General features: G+C 44.9%; 1 protein-coding gene and 2 long non-coding RNA genes across 3 annotated transcripts; 2 read left to right on the forward strand and 1 right to left on the reverse strand.

The window, feature by feature from the left end:
- Positions 1-2,509: 2,509 nt before the first annotated feature.
- LOC120904505 lies at positions 2,510-3,849 on the forward strand. The gene is made up of 2 exons (XR_005739777.1): positions 2,510-3,051; positions 3,127-3,849. It is a non-coding gene; the product is annotated as an uncharacterized LOC120904505 (long non-coding RNA).
- Positions 3,850-4,072: 223 nt separating this feature from the next.
- Positions 4,073-5,555, reverse strand: LOC120904506. Its single transcript, XR_005739778.1, has 3 exons — positions 4,833-5,555; positions 4,670-4,735; positions 4,073-4,599 (listed from the first exon to the last, which is right to left on the reverse strand). It is a non-coding gene; the product is annotated as an uncharacterized LOC120904506 (long non-coding RNA).
- A 12,350-nt stretch (positions 5,556-17,905) lies between these two features.
- On the forward strand, positions 17,906-18,621 carry LOC120901041 (uncharacterized protein K02A2.6-like). Its single transcript, XM_040308747.1, has one exon. It carries the CDS (start codon positions 18,028-18,030, stop codon positions 18,619-18,621), a length of 594 nt encoding a protein of 197 aa, XP_040164681.1. The 5' UTR covers positions 17,906-18,027.
- The last annotated feature ends 944 nt before the right edge of the window (positions 18,622-19,565 follow it).

Consider the following 19,565-nt stretch of genomic DNA (forward strand, 5'->3'; position numbering starts at 1 on the left):
TTATTAGATGAAACGTCTCTGTTTATGCATTCGTTGAAAACAATATCTCTTGCAACGAACACCTTCTTTCCGTTCCAAACGTGATACCCATTTGGAGCGTAGCCAACAAAAATCGCCTTCTCGGATTTCACATCCAGCTTCTTGCGTTTTTGCTTGGGGATATGAACGAAACATTCTGAACCAAAAATGCGAAGGCTACTTACATTTGGCTTCCTTGCATTCCAGACTTCAAAAGGTGTGCGATTTCCATCCAGGGCAACAGTCGGGCTGCGGTTGATTAGATACACTGCCGCATATACCGCTTCACCCCACAAATTTTCCGATACGTTACTTCCAGCCAACATTGCACGTACTTTTTCGACAATGGTTCTATTCATCCGTTAACTCAATCCATTTTGCTCCGGTGTATACGAAACCGTCATCTCGAGCCTGATGCCACGTTGCCGACAGAAAGATTTCATTTTCTTGCAGCTATACTCGCCTCCATTATCACAGCGAAAACGACACATCTTGGTTTGGAAATGTGCAGTAGCAATAGCTTCGTACATCTCCAAATAATCAACAGCTTCATCCTTCGACTTCATCAGATAAACAACTGTCTGATGACTGAAGTCGTCCGTGAAAGTGATGAAATACCGCATACCGTCCCACGTCGAAGGTGAAATGGGACCACAGACGTCGCTATGCACTAACTCTAACGGACGCGTAGTCCGCTTTCCTTCACGACTTACAAACGGAAAAAGAACGTTTTCCATGCGGATTTAAATTTTTTACCATCAACAAACGTGTAAATGTTGATCTCTCCGCGTTGTTTAGCAACCAGGTTGACGCCTTTCTTCGCAGTTGCTGTGCAGACGGGCTCATCTAGCATTTCCAGGTTTTTGAATAGTTCTTTTCGATTCATTATATGATGATTATATGAGCTCCACTATCCAGATACCACCGTTGCAATTTTTCATTCAACGTCGACTCTGATCTCATCACTAATACAGATGTCGTAGCAGCATTGGCCTTCATAGGTTTTCTTTTTTCAAAATTTTCTGCATGCTCTTCACGATGTTCGTTTTTTGGACAATCAGTTCTCTTGTGCCCGAATCCACCATAGCTGAAGCACTTCAGACGAAATTTTCCTCTGGTCTTTCCAGCAAAAGCAACTTCTTCTGAATTTTGAATGCTCGAACTTTTTCCTCTCCGTTTCGATTCGACATCCAAATACTTGCTTTTCACAAATTCCAGGGTCAGTTTCTCTGATACTGCTTCCATCGCTGTGTTCACAGACTCGTATGAAACCGGCATGGTCAGCATTAGGTGACACACAATGTCATCCTCGTCCATTTTCGCACCGGTCGACTTGAGCTCTCGAATCAGTTTATCGAAACAAAGGAAGTGCAATTCCAGACTTGAAGATTCGTCATGCTTCATCTCCAGAAGTTTTCGCTTAAGCATGAACCGGTTGGTCAAGCTCTTCCGTTCGAAAACTTCATTCAGTCCATCCCAAATTTCCTTCGGACTCCTCTTGTCCTTTATGTATTCCAGATGACTATCGGCGACAGCTCCGATCAGGACCGAACGACACTTGTTGTCCTGTTTCTTTCGGAACGCCTTCTGCTCCTCCTTCTCCTTCTTTACAGCCGCTGTATCCTCATGCACGATTTCCCACAAGTCTTCCTCCTCCGGTTCCTTCTCGACACAGTGCGCGATTTCCAACTGTTCCAGGAACGCCAATATCCTGAACTTCCAATTATTGAAACCCGTTCCGTCGAAAGGCTTGATCTTGAGGAACTTCTCTTCATCTCCCATCGTGAGGATTTATTCGAAAGGCTTAAAGAATCTTCTAGGCTTGAATTGGGTTATCCTGGGTTATACTGGGTTATACTGGGCCCATAACATATTAATGGGCCATATTAACAGAGCTAAAACACCTTTACTGGTTGATGGTTGAAAGAGGAATGAACATTTTATTAACTACATTCTGTTAACACTATTTCATATCGTACTATGATCAATTGTACACCAGTATCTCATAGTATACTTAAATCAATTGTAAACTTCAACAGCCAGCGCAGGCTTTGGTACATTTCCCGCGCAGGAAACTGCTCGAATTTGCGCAGCGGGGTCATTTCCTGCCTGTCTATTGGACGGTTACCGTCCAAATAGACATACAGTCTGTTCCCGACCCCCAGGACAATCGCATGGCAATCGGATTGAACGCGCAACATTTTCCATACAATCCGCAGTGTTGCGTTTTCTTCGCGCCAACTTTGCCTGTATTTTCAATGAGCCAAGCGATTTTACCCCCTCCTACACGCGTTGTATCCTAAAGCACGCTTGTCACGGCAACGTTCACCACATACACACACACACATCTCCACACTCAGGGTACGACATCTTCCCTGTTGCTGTTCTGGACTCATACAAAATTTGTGTTTCTACACTTATTGTTCAAAAAAGTAGTAGCTCCTAGGATCTGAATTTACAAACAAATATCAAAATGTTATGTTCTGCTAATGATATTGCACTAAATTTAATTGCACTACATTAAGTTTTTACATATCTTTCGTAAAAGTTCGTCAGAGTATGAAAATGTCGATACAATTTGTCATGAATAACTTAAATTTTAAGATTTTCGCGCATAAAATTATGACGCGCGCTGTCTGTGCGGCGGCGTAATTCGCTACTCGTATAGCCGTCTCGCTTCTTCTTGTATGTGCTTTACCGTTGCTCACCGCTTCAAGAACATTGCTGCTCACACACACGTCAGTCTGTGGCAAACAATTGGAGGGGGAGGATGTGTCGGTTTGCTCCAGAAATCGTGTGTGATTTTGTTGCTGGATTTGGTTCCATCGCTGTTTGTTTTGGTGAAATTGAAAAGGTAAGAATCATCAACCGGTGTAAAAGTGTGAGAGTAAGATGATGCTGATGGTGACTGATGCTTTTCTTTGTTTTTTTTTCGGCTTTTATCCACTGATGGCGTCGAGCATCGCCGAGGATGTGATCGAATGCGGAATATCCTAAACGAGGAGCTTCATTCCGGATTTTGTTTGCAATAAGGTAAGTTATGATAACACACAAAGCATACGAAAAAAGAGTGAGTAATCTTATTCTTAACTTTCATTTCTTCAACAGCGCTGAACTCATCCTCCAGCTTACAACGAACGGTCAACGGATGAGGAAGGAGAGGAGGGACGGCAAAGGTACACGCACAAACGTGCACACATCAGCCTTGTCGGAGAACGAGAACACGGGAGGGGGAGACCGGCAACGTATAGAACCTTTAAGCTCCCTCGTGCGTTCGTGCGTGCGTGCGCGCGCGCGTCTATGTGTGTGTATGTGTGTGCATGCCTGCGTGCGTGGCTGTGTGTGTTTTTGCCGCTTCGCATAACGAGATCCTACGGGATCACCTTGCGAAAAACACCAAGAGAGGGGAAGGGGTAGGTGTATGTGTATGTGTATGTGTGCTTGCATGCGTGCGTGGCTGTGTATGTGTGTATGTATGTGTGCTTGCATGCGTGCGTGGCTGTGTGCGTGTTTTTTGCTGTTTCGCGATCTCCTACGGAATCACCTTGCGAAAACACGAGGGGGAGGGGGGAGGAGTGGGGTGTGTGTGTGCTTGCCTGCGTGCTTTGTGTGTGTGTGTTTTTGCGTTCACGTTCTACGGGATCACTTTGCGAAAAACACTAAGGGGAGGAGGAGGTGTGTGTGTGTATGTGTTTTTTTTTCTTTGCCGATTCTCTCGCGGATCTAGTTGTGTGCGTTAGTTTTTTTTTAGTTTCTTCGAAAAATCTTCGAAAAATACCTGGGGGAGGATGTGTGTATGAAAGAATGTACTTCAGAAAAGAAAGTGAAAAAAAAACGAATATAAAATATGTTAAACGAAGTTTTAAGTGTGTATGAACTCATTGCAATCCGAAAGGAAGCGAGGGGGGCTCTTAAAATGTAGTACACATGTATGCAACATGTATCGTGTCGCCGCGACGGTGTATCTCGCTCAATCCGTTAAGCCTGAAAAGTGCTTCTATCGGATCGTCTAATCGGGCGCCATTTAATCAACCCAACCGACATTATCGCGCGACATTTTAAAATTTTGTATGAGAAAAAACGGGCTCAAAACGTTCTCAAATCGTGCTCATTAGCAGCACTAAAGAGCACGTCTCTGCAACGGTGCGACAGCGTGTATCATACATCTAGTTTCTGTATACTACATTATTGTTCAATTTCTTTCATTCTCTCCATTCTCCCTACAAAGACTCTTACTCTCTTTTGTCCATTCTGCACATGCTTACGCTCTTTATTTTACCTTCTTACTCGCACATACATATTTACATACTCACACAATTCACACTGCCTAAAACCGGTGCGGGAAACACACGTACCCGTCTTGCCTGCCTTCTCTCCTCGTTCTTCCTTTCCTCCAGCTTTGCCTTCGTCGAATGGTGTGTACTTTCCTGCTTGCTTCCCTCTTGCTGCTCCCACGTGCTGCACTAGCGAGCTGGATGTTCGTCTCTACCTTCCTGCCGCTTCTCCGCTACCAGGCGCTAGCACGTTGGAGGATCGGATCGTTTCTGCCTTCTTTCCTCTCCTGTTCTGTTTTCGGCACTCCTAGGGATAGAAGGAAATATTAACTATTTTGCCAACAGCTGTTCAATTTAACGTCAAGCACAATACTTACCAACCAATTGAATATTGCTTCTGTTGTGGTCCGTGCTCACTTCCGTTCGTGCGTGTGTTACGATTTCTTTAAAAAAAAAATGAAATTGATTTTATATCACAATTATCAATACAATTCAGTTTGATAAAGATTAATATAACCCTTTATTAAAAACTGTACTTACCAAAAAGTTTTTCCGTACTGGTTTCACGAGAGAAAAAACGGACACACACCGACGCGTCCTACCGCTTGCATACTTGATTTCACACTACCACATTTTCATGTGAACGCGAAGCAGCGCCTTCTTCGTGTGGCTATACAGGTATTCCCCGATATACGCCATACTCGATATACACGATTTCGCTATACGCTTTTTTCTAAATTTGACGGTTCTTTGAACAAGTAGTACTAATTTTAGAAATCGAATGTCAAATGCAAAATAAATTCCCTTTTGGTTGAATATTAAAAACCATTTCAAATGGTATAAAATTGAAAAATTCAGTTGAAATTAGATCAAATAACTAATTTAGTGGCTAAAACCTACCACTTCATGCAAAGTTATACGGATATTAGTTATAATTTGACTGAAAACCTCGAAATTCGACTTTCGCTATTGAATATTCGAGATACGCTATTGCCTCCGGTACGCATTGATAGCGTATATCGGGGAGTACCTGTACAATGATACAAAGAGCGGGCGAGAGGAGAACGCTTGCGTGAACGATTGGTGTAGCAAGCGAATTTGGACAAGTCCCAGAAAAGCGACGCAAGAGTTTCTCTCCAACGATGGAAAGGGATGAGCTAAATGAAACATGCGAATCGTTGATGCGACACAGCCAAGTCGCAAGCAAATACAGACCAACACCCAGAAGAGCGAGGCAGAATGAAAAATTTTGTGAATGTTAGAATGAGACAAATGATAGATACACATAAAAATCGCGCGATAATGCTGGTTGGGAATCCGTTAGCGAAAAGTCGCATGGATTTTGGTACCGGGGGAGTTACGCGGTTTCTGCGTTCCCAACGAATCCGCGTAACTCGATTATCCGCGTAAGTCGAATTTCACATTTTTTGACTAAAATTGTATTGATTACTCCGAGTTTTTTATTTAATGTAGTACTTTTATACACTTTATCATTTATTTGTTATGATTCGTGCAGAAAATTCTAATATTTCTGGCTTTTAAGCGGTTTCAATTTGTTAGCAAAAATGCAATTTATACCGATCTTGAAGCAAATTGTATTGATTTGACATTTAATCTGTCAAATTTAGAAAACGCGTATCTCCGAATCCGCGTAAGTCGAGAACCGTGTAACTCGCCCGCTGCGCAAAGCGACGGAAGGCGTTATGGCGTTCTGAGAATTTTATCATGCCTTCCTTTTCTCTCCAACGGCAAATTTGTCGAGCACCTCGTCGAGCTGCCCGCCCCTGGCTCCGCCTCATACCCCTCGCCTGAGCGCGCTGTCGAAGGTTTGGATGTGTTGGTGCGTCAGACGGCCAATCGCTGTCAGCCGTCGTCCGTGCTTTTTCCCTCCATAGCGCCATCTCTTTCTCGCGTGTGGACAACGCTCATGAGTTGCTGTGGCGCTTAAAAAACCGTTTACACACATTGCGGCGATGAAGTTGCATTTTCACAAATCAAACCAAAAAAGCGCAATGAGTTTAATCGATGCAATGTAAAAATGATTACGGAATCGCTAGCGCACGATGGAGGGTTTGCTGTGCAACGCGCAGAACCATAATTCGCTCTAACACGTTTCTAACACTAAGCTTTTGCTTTCGTCTGTTGTGGATTACATAGATATGCTAAGCATCCTGCGCATGTGTGTATGCAAAACTGTCGCCAAATGTAATTTCTTCCGGAATGTTTTGATCCATCGGTCAAAGAAAGGAAGGTGTTCATGAAAGGCGGAAAGACGAATTGAGGCCCCTGAGGAGGGGGTACTGACACACAGCTGTTGGAAGATTGAACAGTATACTTAAATTGCCAGCGGATGGGGGGGAGGGGGTTGCCATGGGACTCCTACGATCATCGGTCCGCACATCTGCATGCCCGTCGTGGGTTCTAACCGCGTATGAACCGTCCGCCGTAGCAAGAGGTGACTATCCGGCTACGTGGTACTCAAGTCCTGAAAAGACCGGCATGATCGCGTAGGCCATTACGCCAATAATAATAATAATAATAAGAAGAAGAACTTAGCATAGCAGTCCACACTCGGGGATGGTTTTTGTTTTGACTTTGGTGCTGCCGGGTCTACCGCTGTGGCGCGGCAAATGCACGGAATGCACTCGACCAAAACATGAACCTACCGATCCGAACCCATTCCAAGGCATTGCCGGTCAATCCGCGTCATGATAACTACTCCAAACCAACAAGCCACCAGATTCTGGACGGACAGGTGCAGCACCATACGCGCACCGTAATAAACAAATCCAGAATCCTCTTTTGTATGAATTCAATTCAAGTTTTGTTTCCACTTGCGTCCGCTAGCTTAATTAGAAATAAATGTGCAATATATCACACGCACGTTTGCTTAGATCGCGTGTCTTTTTAATACCCCCAACAGCAGAGCCGATCGCAAAGATGCCAATGCCAATGGTTGTGTTGTCTCCCAGGTAGCGAGATCGAAAATGCATGGACTTTGTAGCCGCAGCGGATGAAAATGTACGCATCAGAATGAAATAGTTTTGGTGTTTCCAAACGCACGCACACACACACACACACACACACACAAACAAGCGCGCGCAAACTCACACACAAACACGCAAACTCACACACACACACACACACACACACACACACACACACACACACACACACACACACACACACACACACACACACACACAGCACATGCATGAAAGCGCGCACGCCAGCACGCACGCACACACACACGCACGTACGCGCGCCCGCGAGCATGAAAGCGCGCACGCCAGCACGCACCCCCGAAGTCGCGCAAGCACGCATTACCCCCCCCCACTAGACCTCCCGCCCCCACCACGCATGATCGATTACGGCTACCTTATCGGTAGAACGGTTGGTTCAGCTTTCTTGTAGCATCCTCATCCTTAGCGCCGGGCGGGGAGGGGGATCGCGACATGATAGAGTGAACGGCCACTTTCCCCGCGCTGTGTGTGTGTGTGTGACGAGACCCAAAAACTCGAGACAGATTTCGGCACATAAAAAAAAAATTATAGCCACTATACATTGTGCTACATGATGCTTAGAAGGTCGTTGAAGCATCCAACATGTTCAAATTAAAAAAATATTAGATTAGTGTTAGAGGTTCTCCTACGCTTGTTTTAAATAGGCTACTTCACCCTTAACTGGCAGGGGCATCGAATGGTCTCATCAGCAGCGGCACGAAATAAAATAAACCATCACTACACCGATAACACTTTGAATCCCAATCCAGCTTCTCCCACAGCGTCTCAAGGTCACACACAAATTAATAAATGCTAACACCCACCAATAACAATACACAACCGCAATGCACATATGAGTATCAACGCATACACCGCAACAGCCAATCAGCTGGCGGCGGAGGGCACGGGCTGAAGCGCAAGTAAGGCAGGGCAGGGTGAGGGAGGGAGAAGAAGCGGACGAGAAAATGGGCGCCAATATTTTTAAATTTTTTGACCGTTTTTTTTTGCTCCGTCGCCATAAATAGTTCGTCCATTTCGCCAACAGATGGCGCTAAACTTGCTCGATCCAGCGCAGGAATCGCTGAAGTCCAGCGCGGGGATCGGGCCAAAATCTGCTACGCTACGCTGTATTTAAAACAAGCGTAGGAGAACGTCTAACACTAATCTAATATTTTTTAATTTGAACATGTTTGATGCTTCAACGACCTTCTAAGCATCATGTAGCACAATGTATAGTGGCTATAATTTTTTTTTTTATGTGCCGAAATCTGTCTCGAGTTTTTGGGTCTCGTCACACACACACACACAGCGCGGGGAAAGTGGCCGTTCACTCTATCATGTCGCGATCCCCCTCCCCGCCCGGCGCTAAGGATGAGGATGCTACAAGAAAGCTGAACCAACCGTTCTACCGATAAGGTAGCCGTAATCGATCATGCGTGGTGGGGGGGGTAATGCGTGCTTGCGCGACTTCGGGGGTGCGTGCTGGCGTGCGCGCTTTCATGCTCGCGGGCGCGCGTACGTGTGTGTGTGCGTGCGTGCTGGCGTGCGCGCTTTCATGCTGTGTGTGTGTGTGTGTGTGTGTGTGTGTGTGTGTGAGTGTGTGTGTGTGTGTGTGTGTGTGTGTGTGTGTGTGTGTGTGTGTGTGTGTGTGTGTGTGTGTGTGTGTGTGTGTGTGTGTGTGTGTGTGTGTGTGTGTGTGTGTGTGTGTGTGTGTGTGTGAGTTTGCGTGTGCGTGTTTGTGTGTGAGTTTGCGCGCGCTTGTTTGTGTGTTTGTGTGTGTGTGTGTGTGCGTGCGTTTGGAAACACCAAAACTATTTCATTCTGATGCGTACATTTTCATCCGCTGCGGCTACAAAGTCCATGCATTTTCGATCTCGCTACCTGGGAGACAACACAACCATTGGCATTGGCATCTTTGCGATCGGCTCTGCTGTTGGGGGTATTAAAAAGACACGCGATCTAAGCAAACGTGCGTGTGATATATTGCACATTTATTTCTAATTAAGCTAGCGGACGCAAGTGGAAACAAAACTTGAATTGAATTCATACAAAAGAGGATTCTGGATTTGTTTATTACGGTGCGCGTATGGTGCTGCACCTGTCCGTCCAGAATCTGGTGGCTTGTTGGTTTGGAGTAGTTATCATGACGCGGATCGACCGGCAATGCCTTGGAATGGGTTCGGATCGGTAGGTTCATGTTTTGGTCGAGTGCATTCCGTGCATTTGCCGCGCCACAGCGGTAGACCCGGCAGCACCAAAGTCAAAACAAAAACCATCCCCGAGTGTGGACTGCTATGCTAAGTTCTTCTTCTTCTTATTATTATTATTATTGGCGTAATGGCCTACGCGATCATGCCGGTCTTTTCAGGACTTGAGTACCACGTAGCCGGATAGTCACCTCTTGCTACGGCGGACGGTTCATACGCGGTTAGAACCCACGACGGGCATGCAGATGTGCGGAATGATGGCGTTGCCGCGCGACCGCTCCTATCCAGTGGGTAACTTGCATTCTGCCACACTGTCTCCTGCTCGATGCATACGCTGCAGGCAGAGGGAAGGAGGCACCTCCACGATAAAAAAAACTGGGCCATGAAGCGGCGGACCTAACGATAGGCGGACTAGGCGGTCGCCGAAGATCTCTAGCCTGTAGTATGCCGTATGTCTAAAAGTGGAAAGATTATTCGACAAGGGCCCCCGGAAAGATGGTCTTTAGGGCTCCGTGGCTGGAGAACCATTTGCACCTCTCCTCCCCCCATGGCTACTACAATTTTAGGGCCTGTGACCGATGATCGTAGGAGTCCCATGGCAACCCCCTCCCCCCCATTCGCTGGCCATTTAAGTATACTGTTCAATCTTCCAACAGCTGTGTGTCAGTACCCCCTCCTCAGGGGCCTCAATTCGTCTTTCCGCCTTTCATGAACACCTTCCTTTCCTTGACCGATGGATCAAAACATTCCGGAAGAAATTACATTTGGCGACAGTTTTGCATACACACCTGCGCAGGATGCTTAGCATATCTATGTAATCCACAACAGACGAAAGCAAAAGCTTAGTGTTAGAAACGTGTTAGAGCGAATTATGGTTCTGCGCGTTGCACAGCAAACCCTCCATCGTGCGCTAGCGATTCCGTAATCATTTTTACATTGCATCGATTAAACTCATTGCGCTTTTTTGGTTTGATTTGTGAAAATGCAACTTCATCGCCGCAATGTGTGTAAACGGTTTTTAAGCGCCACAGCAACTCATGAGCGTTGTCCACACGCGTGAAAGAGATGGCGCTATGGAGGGAAAAAGCACGGACGACGGCTGACAGCGATTGGCCGTCTGACGCACCAACACATCCAAACCTTCGACAGCGCGCTCAGGCGAGGGGTATGAGGCGGAGCCAGGGGCGGGCAGCTCGACGAGGTGCTCGACAAATTTGCCGTTGGAGAGAAAAGGAAGGCATGATAAAATTCTCAGAACGCCATAACGCCTTCCGTCGCTTTGCGCAGCGGGTGCGTAGCGCTAACGTTCCAGGGTTCTCAGAATTTGACACTCGTCGAATTTGATAACTCGTGGAAGAAAGAGACATGTGTTTCCTTCGCAGTTCAGACACAGCCCAAGCGGAAATTTTCGGACGATAACTCATACACTCTCATAATTTGACAAGCAATATATGATTGTATGTGTGGTTCTTCCATTCGTAACATTTCGCTCTCCAAGCCAAGCGTTGAAGCAGGTTATGTGTATTTCTTTTTGACTACTATGTTTAGTTTGCATTTAAATCAGTTGTGTTCTTTCGTATCGTATCATTCTTATAAATACCAACAATTTAAAAACTATTTAACCTCAAAATGTCTAACGCTAGACGTGAAATGAAGATAGCAAATATGCCATTGCACGCTGTTGTGGTTATGTGCCGAAAAAAGTCTGAATCTCGTACACTGTTTCGTTTGTCAAATCGTGCACGAAATATCAATCGAAAAAACAGCCGAAAAGTGACTTTTTCACTCGTTTGGGTATGTGCCGAAAAAAGTCTGAATCTCGTACACTATTTCGTTTGTCAAATCGTGCATGAAATATCAATCGAAAACACAGCCGAAAAGTGACTTTTTCACTAGCTTGGGAGAGTGCCGTTTATTCTCACTGACAGCTATTTGCTACCCAACTAGCAGTTTCTTTTGATTGACAGCTGTCAGACGTATATGACATGCACCTTGGTTAAAATCTCAAAATGGATCTCAAAATAACAGGTAGAGGAATCCAAGGTGGAATATAGAGGAGGTGTCTTCTTAGCGTTTGGCATGTTGCCATTTTGAGATTCAGTTTGACAACAGCCGTCGATATTTGTTTACAGGCAGCAGCCGCAATATCACGTTGAAAATGCCGATTTATAAAGTGTGCATGCAAAATACAAGTTTGTTGTGCTATACAAATATTTATTAAACGAAAACAATTCATTTATAATACCCGTAAAGCAGCAACATTCGTCGTTTTTGACAACTGCCGTCGATCCTGGTTTTGTGCTTTTTCTAAAGCCTTGATGGCCAAATGTTCTGTATGACGACACCTCCTTTCTAACCACTTTGGTGGAATCTAGCACGGTGGTTTAAAAAAATCAGGTGGTGGAAAAGGGCATTTTACGGGTCGCCATAGTGGAGGGACCTTACGTCATTTTAGAACCGTTAACCACTGGTCTCCGCACACAAAATATCGCAAATAGAAAAGATTGCTTGCTTATTAAGTGCATTTATGTATCTGCTTTGATTATTTACGAAAAAATTAGTCAAATTAACAATGCTTAACAATGTCAAACAACAATGTTAATGATTTTGCTTCTCAGGAGGTTAAAAATCAAGTAAAACACAATATTGATTTCATTCAAATTGCACATGCGCCTCTTGGATATCGAGAAATGCATGTGAAAATATATAAAATAAAAGATTTCATAGTTTTTATCCAGATATATATCAAATCACACAATACGGTAACGAAATAACTGTTGAGTATTTTCGGAGAACACAAAAATGAGGAGACACGTCCGAATACCATGTGAGTTGAACAGGAAGAGAGAGTTTTTATTCAATGCATCATTCAGTTGTCAAATATGACACAGCTCCCTACTAACAAAATACACTTCAGTGTCATCACCGTGTTGCCAGTTTCTAAACTCCTCCTCAACACAGTCGTTTTGTTAATTTAATCCGCCTAATTTTCTAAGCTGCTCAATTCTAATTCGCGCTATAGACTTAAGTAAGTAAAACAGCTATCATACTTTCAGACGGACAGTATACAAATTACGAATACCAATACAATATTGCGTTACGAACACCACTGTATTAATAATAATGATAGTTTGGTAGTAATAGTTAAATCAGGATGCCTAGGTAGTTGTAAGGAATAAGTTTAGCGACGGATAATTGTAGAATAAAGCAGATTTGATTTAGACAAAGAGCACGCAAGTTCATCTTTCCTCCGACTCATAACTTACATACTTCATGGTTCCCACTCTTTGTAGATCTTTCACAAAATTATATTTTGTATCAACTAGTTAAAATGGCCCGGTTACAGGGCTACGCAACGTTTATTGGGACATACATATACGTCTTATCAACGATATAAGAATTGCACTTCAAATAATCATTTTGTTTTTGAATCCTTTGTAAAAGAATTTTTTGTGTGCTTATATTATTTATAACAAACTTTGCAGTGTATAGGATTTGATAATTTTCTTTATTTAATGTACTACAAATTGAATTGTGAATGGTTTACCGGTTGGAATAATTTTTTTTATCAAAATACACACTGTTTGCGATAAATTTGATCTGTCGGGTCATATATTCCAGGTAACATCAAATCCCATGGTATCTTGGCATACGCCTTATCGAATCCCGGGAATGTCGTATTCTACGAACTCTTTCCGCTCTTCAGCATCTTGAACAGTCTGGGCTGTCGGCACACGCATGTTTTCCCGCAAACACAATGCCCTAAATTTGCCTCCCAGCATGCTCCGCAGGATGCACTGCTGCAGGACCTGAACGTTGGTACCTAGCGAAACGATTGGCAATATCTGTCGAAAGTCGCCACATACCAGCACCACCTTATCACCGAACGTTCGGCGATTTCCCATAACGTCCTGCAGGGCGTGATCGAGGGCGCGAGCCTCTAGAGCATTGGTCTCCAAACTAAGGCCCATGGGCCGCATGCGGCCATCGAGAGCCTATTATTAGTTTATAGACCCCTGTTCTAGAGCATAGCAGCTGCTCATGGATGTCTCGTTCCATAAGATCAGTGATGCCTTTTGCATCAATTCAGCCAGTGCTTATAGTCAGCACTGTCATGGATGTTACAGGAACTGTTAGCGTCCAGGTATAGCGATAGCTTGAATGAAGAGTGAAGCGTACGTCCCCCTGCCAGTAGCAGAGCAGCAATTCCATTTGGAGCTACTGCGATTACAATTTTTGATTGGCATCCCGTGTACGCAATAATAGTTTCGAACAGAAACGGGTTCCCGGTGCTACCAGGTCCATCAAAGAAAAAGTTATGTCCATTTGTCTTCTCTCGGCTGGTCTGTTCTGTTAATTTTAACTATCCGCTGCTGCGATAATTACATCGTAATTTATTATTCGTTGTTCAAACGGTCCACGTATACTAATATGTTGTCCAGCACACCAATAGCATAAGAGTGCTCCGCGTCCATCAGGGAAAATATTTCGGCAACAGATAAGGCGCATTGTAGCAGTACTGGTCCTATCTGCATAAAGTCAGATACCTGCGGCAAATTCGGAAACATCGTCAGCGTCTTCTGTGGCGCTATTTCGCTCAGGTGCTGATCAATGAGTCGCAGCACTTTGAGGCGCTTGACAGCTCGCAGCAGCCGATTCTGCTCGGAGTGTGTACGGTGCACCGGATCTGATTTCGCCGGTAAAAGTCTTCAGAACGACGTTTGCGTCCTACAATAAAAGAGGATTCTGGGACATTCCCTCCGACAATATAAGGGAAAATAGGTGACGCAGATGTTGAGCATTCCAAATGAAACTGCTTCCTGTAGGGTCCTGGATATTTTGGTGTCATCCTGCAAAAATCCAGACATCAAAAGTACACCATGCGGCCAATGACGATATCAGTCTGGCAGCGGTGCGTGATCCACTGGCTGCCCCCGTACTAACATACCATGGAAGCTGCTGCAATAAATTTTAAGCTTACTTGTGCGTATTTAATCTTTAAACTATTTATATCACTTCATAAACACAACATATTATTATTCGTTTGTTTATTTGAGGTAAACATGGTTGTCGTTTTACGTCACACGCCTACATCGATGAATCGCTATATCGGTGTAAAATGTCCGAGAAAACCAACACGGTAAAAAAATCATCCAAGCTATCCGTACCTAACATCAACTCACTAACCAACATCGTCTCACTATGGAGTGAAAAAGTAACGCTCTATAGTGAGAGATTGAAAATGAGATCCTTTTTGTAAAATTTGTTATAGGATATATGCTTTGTCTTATTAACAAATTTATCTGATTCTATCAATTTTAAGCAAGATTGATTGTCCTCATTGATTGTGATCGAGACGTTTTCATCTAAATCTTCTAACAATCGCTGCAACCAAATAGCTTTCTGCGATGCTTTAGACAAAGCAACATACTCAGTGTTGGATGCATTACAAAGCGGGGCACTCAGGTGCGCTCTCCGCGAGAGCGATCTCTCGTCGGCTGACGAGCACGAGTGCCCACCGTCTCAGTACCGATGGAGATCGATCTCTCAGTACCGATCGGACGAGAGCGAACGTAGGGAGAGGTCGAGAAAGAGAGATTAGAAGAGATTAGGGGGCATTCGGGTCCACGACGCGTTCGGAGCAACAGCTCACTATCCTCCCGCGTATACATGTAATACACTTAATAGGAATAAATATTATAATATCTTCTTCTTCTTTGGCTCAACAACCGTTCCCGGTCAATGCCTGCCTGTACCCACTTGTGGGCTTGGCTTTCAGTGACTAATTGATTCCCCCCCATAGCAGGATAGTCAGTCCAACGTATGGCGGCGCGGTCTATTTGGGGATTGAACCCATGACGGGCATGTTGTTAAGTCGTACGAGTTGACGACTGTACTACGAGACCGGTAAATATTATATTATAATAGAACACAAAAGTGGCGACGAGCAAAAAACATTTTTTATTATTTTAACGAATTTTAACGTGTTACGTGCGTTAGGAACATTTGTGTTTTAATTATTTGATTCCGTATTATCGTGTTCGTATTGTGCGCGTGTTTTATAAAATCGGTTCACCACGTCGAAAACGTCGGAGGATGGAGACTAGTGATATGAACATTGGTGATACATTCGTGAATGCCGAATCACGTCGATTGTCTCTAAATCGGATCAACGGAGCTGGTTCAGCGGTTCATCCCAACGTACAAGGTGTTTTCGCTGCTCAGGACGCGGCTTTCCAAGCCCAACGAGAGGGACTGTCGGGTCAAGCCCGGCGTACATCCAGCCGCCATCGCAGTTTGGCGCCTCACCAGCCATGACAACTAGCACCGATAATGCGACGATTATGCAAATGCTGAATCTACTTCAGCAACAAATGGCCCAGCAACAACAATTCATCAACGAGTTTATGCATCAGCGGCTACTAAGCCAAAGCGCCGCGCCGCCCAGTTTTCATCCCGAGCAAATAATTGATTCCCTTTCTCGTAATATTACAAAATTCCGGTACGAGAAAGATGCAGGAATCACATTTAAACAATGGTATTCGAGGTATGCGGACTTGTTTCAGAACGACGCAGCAAGAATCGATGACCCTGCTAAAGTTCGACTGATGTTGCGGAAACTGGGTACAGCCGAGCACGATCGTTTTTTATCTTTTATCGTGCCCCGTCGTCCGTCCGATTTTTCATTCGATGAAACGGTAGAGAAGCTATCAGCGCTTTTCGACAACCAGGAGACACTGCTCAGCAAGCGTTTTAAATGCCTTAAGATGACCAAGAAGCGGACTGAGGATCTCTTGGTCTACGCATGTCGCATCAACAAATCTCCAGTGGATTTCGAGCTTGGCAAGCTCAGCGAAGAAGATTTTAAATGCTTGTTAGTTTGTGTGGGGCCTGAGGAACGAGGACGAAGCTGATCTGAGAACGCGACTCCTGGCTCGTATTGCGGATCGAACCTGCACAACCCTTCAGCAGCTGTCCACCGAGTGTCATCGTTTAGAGAATCTGAAGAGGGATAGCGCGATGATCGAGGGTCCTTTGCCGGAGCGAGTATTAACTGTCAACGCTAAAGCGGATCGCCAACTACAGAGTTTTTCCGGCACAGGCATTCGTGTGGGACGCACACAGGCTAAGTGTTGTGGGAACGCAGCCTCAGCAGCGCCAGCTGCTTGACGTCAACATTCGCCTGTCGACTATTGAAGCACCTTCGTGTTGAGTGCCTGAGTGTTCCCGTATTGGCGAACAAGGACCGGAGCCGCAGGAGAGTTGATACCGAGCGCTCAAGGGCAACGGACGGTTGCACACCCACACACCAGTATTCGCGTATCGTCTTATGTGTTATTTAACGTGTTTCCTATTAAGTCTTAAATAAAGTGTAAGAATCACAACAGTTGGCGACGAGGATTTTTAAAGTTTGTGACGATTTTTTATCGGAAGTGAATTTCGCGTAGTGTAAAGCTATTCCACCGACAAGGAAACGCCGCAGGATGAGCCAAGAAGAAGATGAACGTCGATCATCGCAAGGTTGGCAAGATACAGGTCAACGTCCCCAAATGCCACTGACCCAGTTTGTACAGCAAAATGGTACGGTCCCACCATTTTCTGCATCGTCAGTACAGAATGTTCCGGAAAGTGATAATTCTGCAAAGGCACAAATTTTGAAACTAATGCAACAGCAGATATCGCAACAGCAGCAAATTTTGTTGCAATTAATGCAGCAAACGAAAGCGCCTATCGAACAAACGCCCCATGAGCAAATACTCGATTCCTTATGCGGTCACATTAAAGAATTCAGGTATGACGAAGAAAACGGTTCAACTTTCGCTGCATGGTACACGAGATACGAGGATCTTTTCCTTAAAGACGCTGCACGCTTGAAAGACGAGGCAAAAGTGCGTTTATTGATGAGAAAGTTGGGAACCTCTGAACACGACCGTTACACCAGCTACATACTGCCAAAGCATCCGCGTGATTACGGTTTGCAGGAAACAGTTGCTTAATTGACCAGCTTATTTGGCACGAAAGAATCCTTGCTTCATCGACGATACAAGTGTTTGAAGCTAACCAAACTTCGCACCGAGGATTTTATCACTTTCGCGTGCCGGGTCAATCGTGGCATCGTCGATTTTGAGCTGGGAAGGCTAACGGAAGAGCAGTTAAAGTGTTTAGTGTTCGTTTGCGGTATAAAGGGCGAAGAAGACATCGAGTTTCGTACACGTCTTTTACATCACATCGAGGAGAACCAGGATGTAACCCTTGACCAACTTTCTGCAGAGTGTCAGCGTATGACGAGTTTGCGTCAAGATAGTGCGATGATTGAACGTGACCACAGTGAACTGTACGCAGCGTACAGGTAAATCTAGTCGACCATGCTGGTTATGTGGATCCCTGCATTGGACTCGCGAGTGCACTTACAAGACGCACACATGCACACTATGCGGATCGGTCGGCCATCGCGAAGGTTTCTGTAAGCAGCAACGTACCAAGAAGCAGCCCCATCGAAAGAAGACTTTTCGTAAACGAGCCAATATGCAAAGTGTCACCGTGAATGTGAACAGCCTACATCATCGGAGGAATTTTTTATCGTGTTCGGTCAACGGTTCACAAATTCGGCTCCAACTGGATACAGCATCGGACATCACCGTGATTAGTCGTCGGCTTTGGAAACGCATCGGTAGCCCGCAATTATTCCCATCATCTGTAATCGCGAAATCGGCATCTGGTGACAAACTCGAAATGGATGGAGAATTTCGAGCAACGGTTGGAATCAACGGGCAGGAGAAGCAAGCTGTAATTTTCGTGGCAACAGGAGAATTGGCCTTGCTGGGAATCGACCTTGCTGAAGCTTTCTCCTTATGGTCTGTGCCTATAGACCAGCTGTGTAACAATGTTACCAGCACAGCTACTACTCCGGAGGGAATCGTTCGAAAATTTCCCGGCCTGTTTAAATCAACGATGGGTTTTTGTGCGAAAGCTGAGGTTACACTACACCTGAAGCCGAATTGCAGTCCAGTTTTCTGCGCAAAACGTCCCGTAGCTTATGCCATGCGCGATGCAGTGGACGCCGAACTTGATAGACTGGAGCGGCTCAATATCATCACACCAGAGTTAATCTTTATCTAGGCCGGTTGGCCATAAAAAAAGAGTTTTATTTTACACAAACAGGATTACTCCTGACTAAAGCTAAACTATGATCTATATCTGGCTGACTCTAGACTTCGACTTCGACTGACTAAACCTAACGAGCTAATGTTCTAACGAGGCCGCTGGTTGCTGGCTGCATTGGTCCGTTCTCACGATCGGTCTGCGTGTCGCATTACTTGCGCATGTCGCCGTTGTCCGCTCGTGGCCGGTGTAGCGTTACATCTTCGTCTGCTCGTGGCCGGTGTGGAATGCCAGCTTGCAGTCTGAGGGCAAAGTCATCTAAGAAGGGAGGAGTTAGACCGACCCGCTAGAAACCAAAGTCTGCCGAGAGCATGGAATGTTGTGGGTTTTTTCACGAAGGTTTCTATGTGGTGGACATCCTGTCGGTTGGTGTTGTTCGTTGGAATGTTGAGGCTTATTTTCGTTCTTCTTATACTGGTAATGAAATATAAAATTGCTATTGTTATCAGAACAATTGTCGTTAGCCCAATTGACCCAAAGATATGAAGTTTCCATGTGAGGGAATTATTAACCAGGCTGATGGTATGTAGTTTCTCTCTGTGCTGCAATGTTATGTTTCGAAGATGTTCAATTGAAGGTTCGTCTCTGATGCTGTCTTCTTTAGCGATGAGGCCAAGGGTTGATATATATGGTTTATATATGGTCCCAGCGAAACTTCTGTGCTGGGAAAGAGTTCTCCGTTAATAAAGATATTGCAGTTGTGAAATTGTATGAGATATGATCCATTAAGAATGTGGTTTATATTGCTGCAGTTGGATGAAATTTCGGCAGTGGCATCATTCAATAGAATATTCGCATTGTTAATGTGTTTAACTAATCCCGTTGAATACACCTTTTCGTACATACATTCTGTATGCTCCCCTTGTACGAGTTGTCGTATGCAGCGTGAAAGCTCTTCCAGA

The sequence above is a fragment of the Anopheles arabiensis genome, chromosome 3 (assembly GCF_016920715.1).
Source record: "Anopheles arabiensis isolate DONGOLA chromosome 3, AaraD3, whole genome shotgun sequence".
In the NCBI taxonomy this organism is placed as follows: Eukaryota; Metazoa; Arthropoda; class Insecta; order Diptera; family Culicidae; genus Anopheles; species Anopheles arabiensis.